General features: G+C 44.8%; 1 protein-coding gene across 2 annotated transcripts in view; it reads left to right on the top strand.

Moving 5' to 3' along the window:
- The window catches only part of sorcs2 (sortilin-related VPS10 domain containing receptor 2), a 736,913-nt gene that overhangs the window by 665,243 nt on the left and 54,863 nt on the right, over nt 1-16,807 (top strand). For both annotated transcript variants that reach the window (XM_055644862.1, XM_055644870.1), the window contains exons 15-17: nt 9,990-10,107; nt 12,069-12,202; nt 15,847-15,960. In XM_055644862.1, coding sequence (XP_055500837.1) covers nt 9,990-10,107; nt 12,069-12,202; nt 15,847-15,960 — 366 coding nt within the window. The remainder of the gene's footprint in view (nt 1-9,989; nt 10,108-12,068; nt 12,203-15,846; nt 15,961-16,807) is intronic.

Raw genomic sequence — 16,807 nt, 5'->3', positions numbered from 1 at the left:
CTCTGGAGCAAAGGAATGGGTGATGTTTCGGGTCGAGAAGGGTCCCGACCCGTAACGTCACCCATTCCTTCTATCTGGAGATGCTGCCTATCCCGCTGAGTTGCTCCAGCATTTTGTGTCTATCTTCTGCATTCGATTATCTTGCATGTTGGACAAGCAGCATTACTAATGGACCCCTATCACATGGAAGCAGCGGAAGACAGGCTGAGAAGCAGAAGAAACCAACAACAGGAAAAAGCTAGAGGATGCTTGCTTTTTTATGTTGTTCCAGCAAAAGTTGGCGCTATGAGTAATAAAAATCAAGACAGCTTTTAATAAATAATGGATGGATTTGGCTTTGAGATGGAAGGAACTCAAAGTGGACTGCATCTAATGCGGTCCTATGAGAGTGCTACACTGTTGCGATCACTGACTTTCAGAAAAGACCTTAAGGTGATAAATGATAGGTGTAGAATTAGGTGGTTCGGCCCATCAAGTCTACTCCGTTATTCAATCATGGCTGATTAATCTCTCCCGCAAAACCCTTCTCCTGCCTTCTCCACAAAACCTCTAAGATCCGTGCTAATCAAGAATCTATCTATCTCTGCCTTAAATATATCCACTGACTTGGCCTCGACAGCCTTCTGAGGCAGCCGTTAAAGAACCCACCCTCCCCTGCCCACTCAATCCATTTGATCTGGCCGTGACAGTAAAAAGATGGGATTAAACAGTACAGAGGTGGCACATGTAAACAGAAAAAGTGATGGCACGGTGGCGCAGTGGTAGAGTTGCGGCCTTACAGCGTCAGAGACCCGGTTTCGATCCCGACTACGGGTGTTGTCCATATAGATTTTGTACGTTTTCCCTATGACCTCATGGGTTTTCTCTGTTTAAGAACGAACTGCAGATGCTGGAAAAATCGAAGGTAGACAAAAATGCTGGAGAAACTCAGCGGGTGAGGCAGCATCTGTGGGGCGAAGGAATAGGTGACGTTTCAGGTCGAGACCCTTCTTCAGACTGATTCTTCAGACCCTTCTTCACTCTGAAGAAGGGTCCAGATTCAGATTCAGATTCAGATTCAGATTCAGATTCAGATTCAATTTTAATTGTCATTGTCAGTGTACAGTACAGAGACAACGAAATGCATTTAGCATCTCCCTTGAAGAGCGACAAACCGAAACCAGTCTGAAGAAGGGTCTCGACCCGAAACGTCACCTATTCCTTCGCTCCACAGATGCTGCTGCACCCGCTGAGTTTCTCCAGCATTTTTGTCTACCGTGGGTTTTCTCTGAGTGCTCCGGTTTCCTCCCAAAATCCAAAGATGTGTAGGCTTGTACGTTAATCAGTTCCTGTAGATTGTCCCCAGAGTTGTGAGGATAGAACTAGTGTACGGGTGATTCTTGGTCGGTGCCCACTCAGTAAGGCTGAAGGAGTTTAGTTTAGTTTACAAATACAGCTTTACACGCTGTATTTGTAAACTAAACTAAACTAAGTGTGCCAATATTTAATCCTTAATGTACATCAGTAACTGAGATTATCTGCTTGTTGTCACTTTGCTGCTTGGGATAGCTTGATACTTTCAAGTTCCTTGCTGCATTTTCTTTTTTGATGGTAGTGACTCTGGTCACTTTAAAACACAATGGAACATCCCAAGATTGTTAAAAAAAAATTGCAGTCTTAAAACAAAATGTTGAAAATCTGAAACAAATAATGAAAATATTTAGCAGGTCAGATGATATCTGTGCAAAGAGAAACAGAGTTAATATTTCAGGTTGAATGGTGAATATTGGGGCATTTTTGATTATTAAAGGTCAAGTGACAGGAGTTATTCATTTGTTACATATTCATAAAAAAAACCTATTTATTAGTGCAACTTGTTGAAACTCCCACTTTCACGACCTAAGTCACGACCTCTGCCAAGTTTGCTCTTGACTCATACTCTCAGCATGGTCGTCACAAGGCCATAGGTAGGTCGTAGCAAGCCGTGATGCTAGTCGTAGGTACTCGTGGCATCAAGTAGGTCGGGGCGTTTTTCTAGCATGATGAAAAATGTCCACGAGTAAAAAAGGTCGTGAAAGTGGGACAGGCCCTTTAATCAACCTGAAGCTGAAAGTCTCACAAGCGAAATATAGACACAAGGAAACGCAGATACCAGAATCTTCAGTAAAATACAATATGCTGGAGGAACTCATCGAGTCACACCACATCTGTGGAAGGAAACGGACAGGAAACATTTTGGGTCAGGATGCTTCTTCAGACTACATAGAAGAGCCCTGACCTGAAACATCACCTGTCCATTTCCTCCACAGCAGCAGCCTGAGCCACTGAGTTCAATACAGCACTGTGTAATTTGCTCACTAGGGAATTGCTGAATTCTGAGTGAAAGAAAATACTCAGAATATCTCTTCTTCGGGGTCTGAAGAAGGGTCTCGACCTGAAACGTTAGCTTTTCCTTTTCTCCAGTGATGCTGCCTGACCCGCTGAGTTACTCCAGCTTTTTATCCGAATATCCGAATTTGGTTATTTCAGTCGGACTTAAGGAATGAATGACTTTGCTCAGTTTGAGGTTGACAAACGCTTCTTCTTCTTACTGAGTCCACACACAAGATTAGAAGTTGTTCAGCCAGAGCTGAACACACTTCTCGGCATCTGCATACAATGATGTCTGTCTTGTCACTTCTTGTACACGGTGGTGGAAACAGGGCCGTGACGTGAACGCTCTTTCCTTGACCACGACAAATTCTTTATTTAGTCTGATTATGCTGATTAGGTGGAACTAAGCAAGGTAAGGCATACGGTTGTGGAGGAGACAGAATGAGAATGTGATTGGGGATAAATGTATTGCAAATGGAGGATGCTGTCCATTAATTAATCCGTGGACTAGTGAGCGAGATTGAAAACGGTCGTTTTTCTCATCCTGTGCCTTCAGTAATTGTGCTCTGCGCACACAAGTTTATTTCTCTTTCATTGATCAGTATTCTTGGACATCATTGTGTGAGCCTCTTCCTTTGGTAATAGTTTCCTGTGGCTTATTATCTCCCCCAAGTGGAGTGTAGGTAAAACGCACACGCATGCTTCAAATTAGGGAGATGAAGTAAGGTGAACACAAAAGGCTGGAGTAACTCAGCGGGACAGGCAGCATCTCAGGAGAGAAGGAGTGGGTGATGTTTTGGGATGAGTCCCTTCCTCAGACAGGGCTCGACCCGAAACGTCGCCCATTCCTTCTCTCCAGAGATGCTGCTTGTCCCGCTGAGTTATTCGAGCTTTTCGTGTCTATCTTTGGCTTAAACCAGTATCTGCAGTTCCTTCCCACACATGGATAGATGAAGTAGTCATTTCCAAAAGTCCTTCAAAAAAATTAAATGGCAAGGCTTGTAATATTCTACAATTTTCTGTAATCTTGCAGCGGTATATGAAGAGGGCACGTGAATGACATTCATAAATAGCCACCCATTGTTGAAGAGGCTGCACAGTCTATTATTCTCCTTACTAATATTACCCAGTATGAATGGATTGTTACATTCAACGATCAATGACAAGAACACGTTCCAATTTCTTCTTCAAGCTAATGGTGGCAGAGCATTTTTTTTCGACAGCCCACTTAAGAAAATCACCAGTCTGTTCTCTGAAATAGATATTACTAATAATCATAAGAAAAGGAACAAAATGTGGATTCTGATCGATAATAAAATTATTAGAGGAATAGATTGGGTAGATGCACAGAGCCTCTTGCCCAGCGTAGGTGAATCGAGGACCAGAGGACATAGGATTAAGGTGAAGGGGAAAAGATTGAATAGGAATCTGAGGAGTAACATTTTCACTCAAAGGGTGGTGGGTGTATGGAACAAGCTGCCAGAGGAGGTAGTTGAGGCTGGGACTATTCCAACGTTTAAGTGACAGTTTAAGACAGGTACATGGATAGAACAGGTTTTGAGGGATATGGACCAAACGCGGGCAGGTGGGACTAGTGTAGCTGGGACATGTTGGCTGGTGTGGGCAAGTTGGGCCGAAGGACCTGGTTCCAGGCTAAACAGTCTATGACTATGATTACAGAAATATTGTTGATTTGTAGTCTTTTAATGCCTTGAGCATAGACAGATATTAATTTTCCCGCTGCTCCCCACACATTTCAGAGTGGATGATGTGGTACATCTGGTGCAACTTAAAACATTTCAGCTTTAAAACCACATTTTTTAAATGGGATTGATATAAAAAGCAGTTTAGGACATATATTTAAAAGAATGTACTGACGATACAGAGATCATTTTCGCTCACAAAATGTTCTTGTGTTGATAAATAGCTGGCTTCACTATTGATTCGGAGCAAAATACATTACTGCAAAAGCACAAATTAATGGATGCGTAATTGCACATTTTAAAACCAGGCTTGTTGGTGGACTACTGTAAATCCAAATGGATTATTTAAGCGGCACGGTGGCGCAATGGTAGAGTTGCTGCTTTACAGCAAATGCAGCGCCAGAGACCCGGGTTCGATTTCCCAACTACGGGTTATGTCTGTATGGAGTTTGTAAGTTCTCCCAGTGACGTGCGTGGGTTTTCTCAGAGGTTTGAGTTTTAGTTTTAGTTTTAGTTTTAGTTTTAGTTTTAGTTTTAGTTTTAGAGATACAGCGACGAAACAGGCCCTTCGGCCTACCGGGTCCGCGCCGACCAGCGATTCCCGCACATTAACACTATCCTACACCCACTGGGGACCATTTTCACATTTACCAAGCAAATTATCCTACAAACATGTACGTCTTTGGAGTGTGGGAGGAAACAGAAGATATCGTAGAAAGTCCACGCAGGTCACGGGGAGAAAGTACAAACTACGTACAGACAGCGCTCATAGTCGGGATTGAACCCGGGTCTCCAGCGCTGAATTCGCAGTTAGGCAGCAACTCTACCTCTGCGCCACCGTAACCGCCCTTCGGTGATCTTCGGTTTCCTCCCACACTCCAAGGATGTACAGGTTTGTAGGTTAATTAATTGACTTGGTATAAATGTCAATTGTCCCTAGCGGGTGGAGGATAGTTGATTTGTTGATCCACGATAGTGGGGAACAATGGTCAGCGCGTCCCGGTGAGCCGAAGAGCCTGTTTCCGCGCTGTTTCTCTAAACTAAACTAAAACAAAATCAACTCTAAAAGGTACTTTACAGATAGCTGATATAGGTCTGGGATGCCCTTGAAGCCTCCCGTGGTCTGTCACCAAATGTTATGCAGTTATTGTTATTCTCTAATTAGAACTTGATCATCTGATGAAGGGTCGCGACCCGAAACGTCACCCATTCCTTCTCTCCAGAGATGCTGCCTGTCCCGCTGAGTTACTCCAGCATTTTGTGTCTATCTTAGAACTTGATCCTGAACTAAAAATGTCAAACTAAACTAAAACCATCAGTACTGTAGTATGAGTTTTTATGCATCGAGGATTCGAAAGTAGTTCCAAAACAACTTTCCATGCATAGGCACAGATGTTTGGCACAAATTGTGCTGGGTAACATATTGAAAAAGGGATTACTATGTGATGAGATGACATCAACTGGAAGCATGTAAACATGCATAGCTCATTTCATACCACTGCTTCTCCTTTGGCACTAAACCATCCTGCTGACTGGATTGGATTGGTAGAGACAGCATGGACATTGGCCCTTCAGCCCACCGACCATCGATACAGAGGCCAGTTAACCTACAAACCTGCACATTTTTGAGATATGGGAGATAACTGGAGCACCCAGAGGAAACCCACGCGGTCACAGGGAGAACGTGCAAATTCCGTGGCAATTCAGCACCAAGGAGAACCTGTTTCTATTAGCATTGAAAAGCATTGTTAACTGGTTGGATTAACTAGTGTATACAAGAATCATTAGGTAACTATATTTTGTACTGAATGATGCCTCAACTCTGTATGTGTTGCTGCTTAAGTTAATTGTTAAAGTTGCTGATTTTTATTGAACCTTGTGCAGCAGTTCTGAAGAGCATTAGGACCAGCTTCATGGCCTGTTCACAAACACTGCTAGCAGGCAAGGGTGTATTAGTCAGCGTCCCCTTCAATGCACCAAGATTGAAACCACGAGCAGAGGAGAGGCTGAGCAGGACGAACAGCTGGATGAGAAAAAGGGAGAAACTTTCTTTGCAGAATACTAAAGATAGACACAAGATGCTGGAGTAACTCAGCGGGACAGGCAGCATCTCTGAAGAGAAGGAATGAGTGACGTTTCGAGTCGACCATTACAACCATGATTTCAAATTATAGGTCACCGACCCAAAACTCTAAAGGGCCTGTCCTGCTTGGCGATTTTTTCGGCGACTGCCGGCATCGTTGACTGACGTATCAGGGTCGCTGAAAGATTTTGAACATTTCAAAATACAGCGGCGACAAAAAAACAAGTTGCGACACTTGAGGAAACACCGCGCGTCAATATGTTATCACGCCACGTCATGCAGCGTCACCGCCGCATCACACCGCGACTTTTTCGGTGACCTGATACGTCTGTCTTCTCGACGCTGTACATCACGCGCAAATTTCCCGTGGACTTCGCTCGAACTTCATGTCACTCACTCGACCTCTGCGCGGCCTCCACTGCCACCACTCTCTGGTTTGGTCGCGCTTGCCGCATGCAGGCACAAGCTGGTGGGACCGGCCCTTTAGGTCGCGCTTGCCGCATGGAGTCACATGCTCGTGAGACAGACCCTTGAGAGTCAGGGGAGAGGGAGACATGAGAGGAATGGATCGGGTAGGTGCACAGAGTCTCTTGCCCAGGGTAGGTGAATCGAGGACCAGAGGACATAGGTTCGAGGTGAAGGGGAAAAGATTTAATAGGAATCCGAGGGGTAACTTTTTCACACAAACGGCAATGGTGGGTGTATGGAACAAGCTGCCAGAAGAGGGAGTTGAGGCTGGGACTATCCAAACATTTAAGAAACAGTCAGACAGGTACATGGATAGGACAGGTTTGGAGGGATATGGACCAAGTGGGCAGGTGGGACTAGTGTAGCTGGGACATGTTGGCTGCTGTGGGCAAGTTGGGCCGAAAGGCCTGTTTCCACACTGTATCACTATATATGGAGGATACTAAATGTATGCAGGCAGGAGTTCTGCCGTGCGCGCTTCATAATGTGCCAGACACATGTAAGGATGCCCATGCTGATATTTTCACCTACTTTTATTCCAATAGCATTTGCTGAGGAAGGTGAGGACCTCTTTGCCAGTCGGCATCAGGATAATTAAGACCATGCACTTTTTGTCTGTTGAGTTATTTCTAGATTGGAGTTTAAAACATTCTCAGCGACTCGTAGAATTCTGCGTCAGAGCCGATGATAGTGGGCAGTGTTTACAACTTTTTGCAGTCTTTTCCTGGGCACCCCAGTTGCTGAACCAAGCCACGATGCAACCAGTCAGCATGCTCTCTACTGTGCACCTGTAGAAGTTCGAGAGAGTCCTCCTTGGCATACCGACTCTCCGTAATCTTCTCAGGAAGTAGAGGCACTGTTCTCCAGCATTTTGTGTCTATCGTGGGGTTATAAATGCTGCACAAACTCAGAGAATAAGGTAGATATGCAGCTAATATAACCATTGCATCTGCTATTTCAGCAATGTTAATAATTAATGGAGGGCAACAAAAATCAAGGTGACAGTAGTTGCTGTTGTTCTGAAACAAAAACAATATGCAGGAAATACTGAGCAGATCCGATAGTATTTGTGGAAAGAGAAGCATCATTAATGTTTGGGATTAAGCTCCCTGCACTGCAGAGGTGACTTTGCCCCGAAATGTTGCCTCTGTTTCCCTTTGCAAAAATGTTCCCTAACGTATTGGAAGACAATTTTCCATAACATCCTGCAGGTCTCATTGTACACATGGTGCCATAATGCCAACAGTCCCAGCTCCATCACAGTCACCAAACAATATAATACGTTGCAATAGAACTTTATTTATCCCAGGAGGGAAATTGGTCTGCCAACTGTCATAAAATACATGAATCATGAAACTAAAGTGACCAGTGGAAAGTATCAGTCGACCCCACGACAGAAGGGGGAGGAGTTGTACAGTTTGATAGCCACAGGGAAGAAGGATCTCCTGTGGCGTTCTGTGCTGCATCTTGGTGGAACCAGTTTGTTGCTAAAGGTACTCCTCAAGTTGACCAGTGTGTCATGGAGGGGGTGAGCTGTATTGTCCAGGATGTTCCATAGTTTGAGGAGCATCCTCCCCTCCAAGACCACCTCCCATGAACCCAACTCTGCCCCCAGGCCAGAACTAGCCTTTCTGATGAGTTGGTTGATCCTATTGGCATCTGCAGTCTTCGCCCTGCTGCCCCAGCACATGACAGAAAAGAAAATGGCACTGGCCACCACCGATTGGTAGAACATCTGCAACAGCTTACTGCAGATGTTGAAGGAGTGGAGCCTTGTCAAAAAGTAAAGCCAGCTCAGTCCCTTCCTGTACAGCACTTCAGCATTCCTGGACCAGACAGGGCATTACTTGATTCCCTTGACATCAGTCTGAAGAAGAATCTCGACCCGAAACATCTCCCATTCTTTCTCTCCAGAGATGCTGCCTTTGTCTACCTTCGATTTAAACCAGCATCTGCAGTTCTTTCCTACACGGTTTATTGTCCGGGTACATTCCTAGGTATTTATACATTGGTGCCTTCTACTTGGGTAGCTGTGCAAGTTGAAGCATTGACCATCAGGTTCTGTGTTATGCTTTGTTCATGAGCATGTTAATAGAGGCGGCTTCCTTCGGCATATTGGAATAGGTAGTCAAGTCAAGTTTTTATTTGTCAAAGACAAAGCTCTGTTTAACGTTGCCACTTGACTCATCTTTGCTCCATTGGTTTTCAGCTGCAGCTAGGGTTGCCAACTGTCCTGTATTAGCCAGGACATTCCGTATATTGGGCTAAATTGGTTGCTCCCATAGGGGACAGCCCTTGTCCCGTATTTGACTGCTACTACTCGGGTTGAGGGGACTGTCAGGTCGGAGCGCCACGTTCGGCCCCGCCTCACCCGTCCCGACGTAGTGCAGCCCATGGAGTGCAGCAGCAGTGGGCACTATCTGTACGTAGTTTGTATGTTCGCTTACCACCGACACCACCACCCCTCCTTCTCATGGCCGATAATCGGTTCATGAGTTGGACGGGGCGCCGGACTTTGCTCGTGACATCACCCGGGCCAAAACCCCTCAGCTCGGCTGGCTTTGTGTGCAGACCAGCACCCGGGCCAACTCATCATTCACCCAGCCACGGCTGAGTCGGGAGTGAGAAAGTTGGCTACCCTAGCTGCAAGGTATTAGCTGATGAGCATTAGCTGCAAAGTGTAGGTGTCTCACGGAGCTGTGGTAACTGTATAGACATGGTGCAGCATTTGAAATATGAATCAAAAGCAGTAAATGCTTAAGAAACTCAGCAAATGTAATACCTTTGGAGAGAGAAACCGACCAGTTCAAGGAACGGAATGTTTCAATCATTATCTATTTTGTAATTTCAGATTACTTGGGGCAGAAATAGTGAATGAGTGAACAATTGTGATAGGTCATAAATTCATAAGTGATAGGAGTAGCATTAGGCCATTCGGCCCATCAAGTCTACTCCGCCATCAATCATGGCTGATCTATCTCTTCCTCCTAACTGCCGGTATCATATCAGTGTCGCCAAACGATTCTGAACATTTCAAAATCCAGCGGCGCCAAAAAATATGTTGCGACACTTGAAAAAACACCGCGCGTCATCACGCTGCGTCACACAACATCACGCTGCGCCACACATTGTTCGGTGACCTGATACATCGGTCAATTATGCCAGCAGTCACCGAAAAAAATCGCCAAGTGGGACAAGCCCTTAACAATCATACTCAGTCCAGCCACTATGAAGCTGGTGCAGGGCTTGCAGTGAAAGCCCTTAGCTGCAAGTTATTCATATGTTACATGCCTGCACTCATTTAGGTCTCGGTCCCGAGTTTGGTCCCAAGAGGTGTTCTTTTGTTAATGTTGTTAAATCTTCGGACTGTATTTCTGTTCCAGGATCTTCGGTCACATTAGCTTCCGATCGGATTGGGAACTGGTGAAAGTGGACTTCAGACCATCATTCCACAGACACTGCTTACCGGATGACTATGACTCCTGGGACCTGAGGAACCAGGTATTGCAGAGAGAACTAGAGAAACATTAAGATATTAGAAATTCTTAATTGCTGCAAGCACATATATTGAAACCCATTGTTTTTCTTAAGATTATGAAGGAGCTGCAGGATGTTGTATTCCACCAAAGATAGGCACAAAATGCTGGAGTAACTCAGCGGGTCCGGCAGCATCTCTGGAGAGTAAGAATATGTGACGTTTCAGGTTGAGACCCTTCATCAGACACTTGGATATATAGACGGATGGGAAGGGAATAAGAGGCTAATCACAGGTATATGGGACTAGATTAGATGGGGCATCTTGGTCGGCAGGTGAAGGGCCTGCTTCCATGCCGTGCAATAACTATGCTGGAGCAAGTCAGGGGGATAGGCAGCATCATTGGAGGACACGGATGGGTGACATATCGGGCTGGGACCCTTCTTCTGACTGATTGTAGTAGAGGGGAGAAAGCTGGATAAAAGCGGGGTGGGGCAAAGTCTGGCAAGTGATAGGTGAATACAGGTCTGAAGAAGGGTCCTGACCCAAAATGTCACCTATCTGTGTCTCCAGAGATGCTGCCTGAACCGCTGAGTTACTCCAGCACTTTGTGTTATATTTGTAAACCAGCACCTTCAGTTCCACGTGTCTTCTTGTGTTTGAAACTTGTTGTTTCGATTGTTTAGAGTGAGACTCTTACTTTGTTTAGTACTTAGTCCTAAAACAAGGGGTTACCGCCAGTTAAAAATAAACTGTAGTCCTTAATATCTTTAAACCGATGCTATTGAACTTTGTTAAACGAATAAGAAGGTTGTAATATGCTCACAGGCAGATAAAGAAATATTACAATGGGCTATTGTTATTTTGGCAAGGATGGCACTGTGGCACAGCGGTAGAGTTACTGCCTTACAGCGGCAGAGGCCTGGGTGCGATCTTTACCACTGGTGCTGTCTGTACAGAGTTTGTACGTTCTCCCCGTGACCATGTGGGTTTTTCCCACGTCCTCCAGTTTCCTCCCACACTCCAAAAACGGATTTGTAGGTTAAGCGTTTAAGAAGGAACTGCAGATGCTGGAAAATCGAAGGTACACAAAAAAGCTGGAGAAATTGGCTTTAGTAAAAATTGTAAATTGTCCCTAGTGTATGTAAGATAGTGCTAGTGTACAGGGTGATCGCTGGTTGTAGCGGACTTGGTGGGCTGAAGGGCCTGTTTGCGCGCTGTACCTCTAACCTAAAGTAATCTAACCTCCAGTATGGTAGGCCACTCTGAGAGTTTAGATCATATGCTATTCACAGTGAGCTCGCCAATTAGATACATTGGAATGTGGGAGGAAACCAAAGATGTCGGAGAAAACCCATGTAGGTCACGGGGACGATGAACAAACTCCATACAGACAGCACCCATTGTCAGGATCGAACCCGGGTCTCTGGCGCTGTAAGGCAGCAACTCTACCACTGCGCCACCATGCAGAAAAATATGATAAATTGGATGCGATAACATGTGAAGTATTGAACGGTTTCATATCTTTAAATAACCAAGCACTCAGACTGCTAAAGTAGGAACTAGCAGAGGCTGTGTTCAAAATGAGATGGGAGGATCAGTTGGGGTCAATCTATATAACATCAAAAGTGGGCAAATTAATGGAAAATACATCCCAAGTACAGCGCAAATCAGCATTTAGAACGATACTGATTTTTCAAGGACAGTATCAATTTGCTAAGGTTAGCCTGTGACTGATTAGCAATTGACATTTCATGGAAGGAACATGAAGGGGTATTGGGAATACTAGCATATGGACAGCGCAGCACGTCGATTCCCATTGTGTGTTTTATGAGGTATCAGTCTGAAGAAGGGTCTCGACCCACAAAAGTCACCCATTCCTTCTCTCCGGAGATGCTGCCTGTCCCGCTGAGTTACTCCAGCTTTTTGTGCCTGTCTATGAGATATGAAGTTGTGCCAACTGACCCACCAGCATGTCTCTATTTAGGAGAAGCAATGCATCATGGGAGAGCAGAGACGGTTCCGCAGACGGAAAATATCATCCTGGTGTATTAAAGGAAAGAACTTCACATCAGCCCTCTCCTCCAAACCTTGCCAGTGCACAGAATTTGATTTTGAATGGTAACTACATGTTTTTTTTAAATCAATTGCATAATGTATTATATTTATAAATAACTAGACTAAGTGGGTCCCAGCATCACACAGGAGGGCTGGTCACCAACGCAATATTCCACCTCTCCACCAATTCCAATACTGCTCACCAGTGGGGGGTGCTGTCTGTTGCGCTATTATGGGTGTTGCGGGCCAAAGGTACTGGTTTCCAGAGGGCTAGTATAGACATTGTGGTCCGTATGGATGCTTGGGCAGGCATCCAACTGTTGCAACGACTTTAAAAGCCAAGCCAAGGCAAACAATTGGGCTGCGGACACCCGACAGCCAAAATGCACTTTGTGAACACAAACTTGTTAAAAAAAAGGCGAGGCAAACAATTGAACTGCAGACACCCGACAACCAAATTTCACTTGTGAACACAAACTTTTTTAAAAGGGCTGCAGCCACTTTACAGCCGCATCTTGGGGACTCACCGTGGAGTAGACGTGCCTTCAGTGTTATTCGCAGCTTTGAGAGCCGTGAGCCATGACCCTCTCGCTTCCTGGTTCTGGCAGAGACTGAGTGAGGCACGACACTTCCTGGTTTTATAGTCCCTCCCCCTGCCGCCAGTTGGGCAGCAGAGAGAATGAGGAATTTTGTAGAAACATTAATATCTCTCTAATTATTCATCAACGGAAAAAATCCTCCGCACTCACACGACGGAGGGGGGCTCTGAGCGAGGTGGCCAAAAATTACGGCCATAGCTGGCGGTGTTCTCTCGGAAATCGCACAGTCGGCCAAAAGCGGTCAAGATCAGAGATTTAGTAATATAGATTTAGAAAGATATATAAATAGGAAGGGTTTAAAGGGCAATGGGGTAATATAAGCAACTTAGCCCAATAGGTTAACTTGCTTATCGTAGACTAAGCAGGCAAAATGGCTTGTTTCCATGCTGTGCAGCTCTATAACTGTAATGCCCTCAATGCTGCTCTCTCCCCGAGTCCCTTGATGACCCCTATACCCAGAAATCCATGGAGCTTCTCAAATATATCCAGTGATCTGGCCTCCACAGCCATTTGTAGTGGAGAATTCCATAGGTTTAGCGGGCTCCAATTGAGGAAAATCACATTCAGTTTCAGTTTCAGTTGAGTTTATTGTCACGTGTACGGTGAAAAGCTTTTTTTGCGTGCTATCCAGACGGCAGGAAGACAATACACGATTACGCTCATTGGGCCGGATGGCCTAATTCTACTCCTACAACTTGTGAACTTGCAAAATGTTTTCCCTATATCCTGGCATGGTGAAACCTGGTCCTGGATCTGCAATCCAGGGGAGATATTTTTCTGATATAAAGTCTGTGCACACCAGCCAGCAGAACTTTACTGCTGTCTTTGATAGCTCCGCTCATTCTAAACTTGTGTCAACATAAGCCTAGTCGCCCACATCTTTCCTCAACATCTTGTCTCAACATCCGATGAATCATTCCTGCCTGACAGTCTCACAGCATGCTTCTGATTGTATTCAATCAAGGAAAACACTTCTGTATATCAAGTTATACAACATGCTCGGGAGAAAGATCAAGGCAATGAGCATCAAGGACTCTGAAGAGGACTGCAAAATAGTTCTCTTCTTTTCAGCTAATTAATTTTCGACCATTGGTGAATATGTCCCAATTTGTCCTTTGGTGTAGGCATCTACATGTACAGAAAACAGGTGTTATCCAGCACTATATGTTGTGTCTGTACTTGTTTAAATGATTAAAATGCTCCCTCTTCACTCTCCTTGTCACATTTTTCAGAAATGTCTGCACTTCTAATAGAGTCATAGAGTGATACAGTATGGATCACCTTTGGCCCTACTTGCCCACACTGGCCAAAATATCCCAGCTACACTACTCACCTGCCAGCATTTGGTTTATATCCCTCCAAAACTGTCCGATCCATGCACCTGTCTAACTGTTTCTTCAAGGTTGGGTTAGTCCCTGCCTCAACTACCACCTCTGGCAGCTTGTTCCATACACCCACCACCCTTTGTGTGAAAAAGTTACCCCTTGAGATTCTTATTAGATCTTTTCCCCTTCACCTTGAACCTATGTCCTCTGGTCCTCGGTTCACCTACTCTGGGCAAGAGACTCTGTGCGTCTATTCCTCCCATGATTTCATACACCTCTATAAGTTCGGATAAGATTATACTTATGAATATACTCAATAAATAGAAGGAAAGTACTGCAGCTGTAATAATCTAACTAAAACGTGCCACATAATCACAAAAGTATAGATGTGATACCCACGTCTAAGAAGGCATTCCATCCAACTCCAGCTATCTATTTCAGCAAGAGGTCATAGGTACCAGTTGAAGACAAGTATGCAGCAATTTAGAAGTTTCACGGGGGAATTTCCACCACTCTAATTTTAACACAATTGTTTCTTAACGCGAATGTTATATAGAACCTATTGGGTAGACTGTCAACATGTTTTCCAGGCATGAACATCCTCCACCAAGATGCAGTACAGAACGCCACAGGAGATCCTTCTTCCCTGTGGCTATCAAACTGTACAACTCCTCCCCCTTCCGTCGTGGGATAGACTGAGTGACTCCCCCCCCCCATCCCCCAACTTCCTCAATCTTTGCACATCCCCAAAACCTTTCCACTCGCCACTTTAATTTCATGCTTCATGTATTTTGTGTTTTTTTTATGACTGTTAACAAATTAATCTCCCTCCTGGGATAAATAAAGTTCTATCTTATTGTAACATGACATAGATTAGCATCTGGGTGGTGCCATCAGCGATGGCAGCCTCGTTAACGGTCTGTCTTTTCGTCTTTTTTGTTAGTTTTAGTGTGTTTTAAAAGTTTGTGTTAATGTTCTCTGGTTTGTTTTATGTGGGTGGGGGAGGGAGGAGGGGGAATTTTTTTCAATCTCTTACCTTGCCGGAGATGCGATTGTTTTCCGGATCATATCTCCGGTCACTCTTCGGCCTAATATCATGGAGCTGGCGGCCTTGCTCGAAACTGACTTTAAGCCCCACTGCGAGGACATGGACTTACCATCGGAGCCTGTGATCCCTTGCCTGGGATCAACGCTCCAGCCGTGGCCTGCGGATTCCAACATTGAGGAGCTCGCTGTCTCGGGCGGAGACTGATGTCAGGAAGCAACAAGCTGCAAGAGGTTCGAACAGCCCCGACCCGGGGTCCGATCACCCGGCGCGGGGGAGATGAGATCTCCCTGATGTGGGAGCTTGATTTCCAGCTACGGAAACCAAGATCACCCCGTCACGGGAAGCCCCCGACCACGGCAGGACAAAGAAGATAAGAGATTGAACCTTTTTTTCGAGGAGGTGTCACTGTGGTGGATGTTTATGTTAAAATGTATTTTGTGTGTTCTGTTGCTTTTTATTGCTATGACTGTATGGCAAATGAACTCCCTCGTATGTTGCAAAACATACTCGGCTAATAAAGTATAATTATTACTATTATTATTATTATTATTATTATTATTATTATTATTATTATTATTATCTGTTCAAATATCATCAGAAAAATGAAAATGATGGATTGTAGTAACAGTTGTCTGAATTACCATGCCTGATAACAGGTTGTAAATCGACTCGATGCTGCTTGAACTATTTCATCATCATGGTCTCCGTTCCTTCATGGCTGTATTTCTTTTGCAGTGATTACGGATTTGAGCAGCAGGCCAATGGCAGATGTGTCCCTGCATTTTGGTACAACCCAGAGTCACCTTCAGAGGATTGCAAGTCTGGACAGTCGTACACCAGAAGCTCTGGGTAGGTGCTGCATGTTGGGAAAGGAAAAAAAAACTTGTCTGTCAAAGTTAAAAACTTCATATCTCCTGTTCTGTCTGTTCTGCCGCCCCTCTCTTTATACTTTCCCCTTTCACAGTTCACGTGTTATCATCGGTTTCTCTGCGCTGTGTCATGGGATACATTGGTAATTGCTTTCTTCCAATGCTTAATTTAGAACATAAGGTCATAAGTGATAGGAGGAGAATTGGACCATTCGGCCCATCAAGTCTACTCCGCCATTCAATCATGGCTGATCTATCTCTCCCTCCTAACCCCTGCCTTCTCCCCATAACCCCTGACACCTGCACTAATCAGGCATAAACAGAAGTCTTCACCTCATCTCTTCTTCCTGCCAATGACTAATTTATGTGGATGTGGCATTAGTACGTGTAAGAATATGGGATGTCACAGCTGGTAGGGCTGCTGCCCCACAGCCCCAGTGATCTGGGTTCAATCCTAACATCTGACTAAGCAATTTCAATGCTATCTGTAAATTCACCAACATTTCCATTGTGGCTGGCCGACTCACCGGTGATGATGAGTGAGCGGACAGGAGGTAGGTTGAGTGGTGCACATCTTCATTGAGTATTTCTCCTCTGTTGTTACTGTGGAGAAGCTGAGGGAACCTGTGGTTGTTAATAGTAAGATTAAACGAGAATTTACCAGTTTGAAGTTTGATCTTTATTTTATGAGGAGTTACGATGAGGGATTACGTGAAGACCCCGCCAGCACGCATGCGCGACATACTTCAAAGCAGCGGTGTGGAATCACAGAAACAACACAATAACTGAAATAAACATAGTACAGATAAGGAGAACTAAGATACCAG

This window comes from Leucoraja erinacea, chromosome 1 (genome assembly GCF_028641065.1).
Source record: "Leucoraja erinacea ecotype New England chromosome 1, Leri_hhj_1, whole genome shotgun sequence".
In the NCBI taxonomy this organism is placed as follows: domain Eukaryota; kingdom Metazoa; phylum Chordata; class Chondrichthyes; order Rajiformes; family Rajidae; genus Leucoraja; species Leucoraja erinaceus.
The sequence above is the reverse complement of the archived record's forward strand: the minus strand, read 5'-3'. Positions and strand labels throughout refer to the sequence as shown.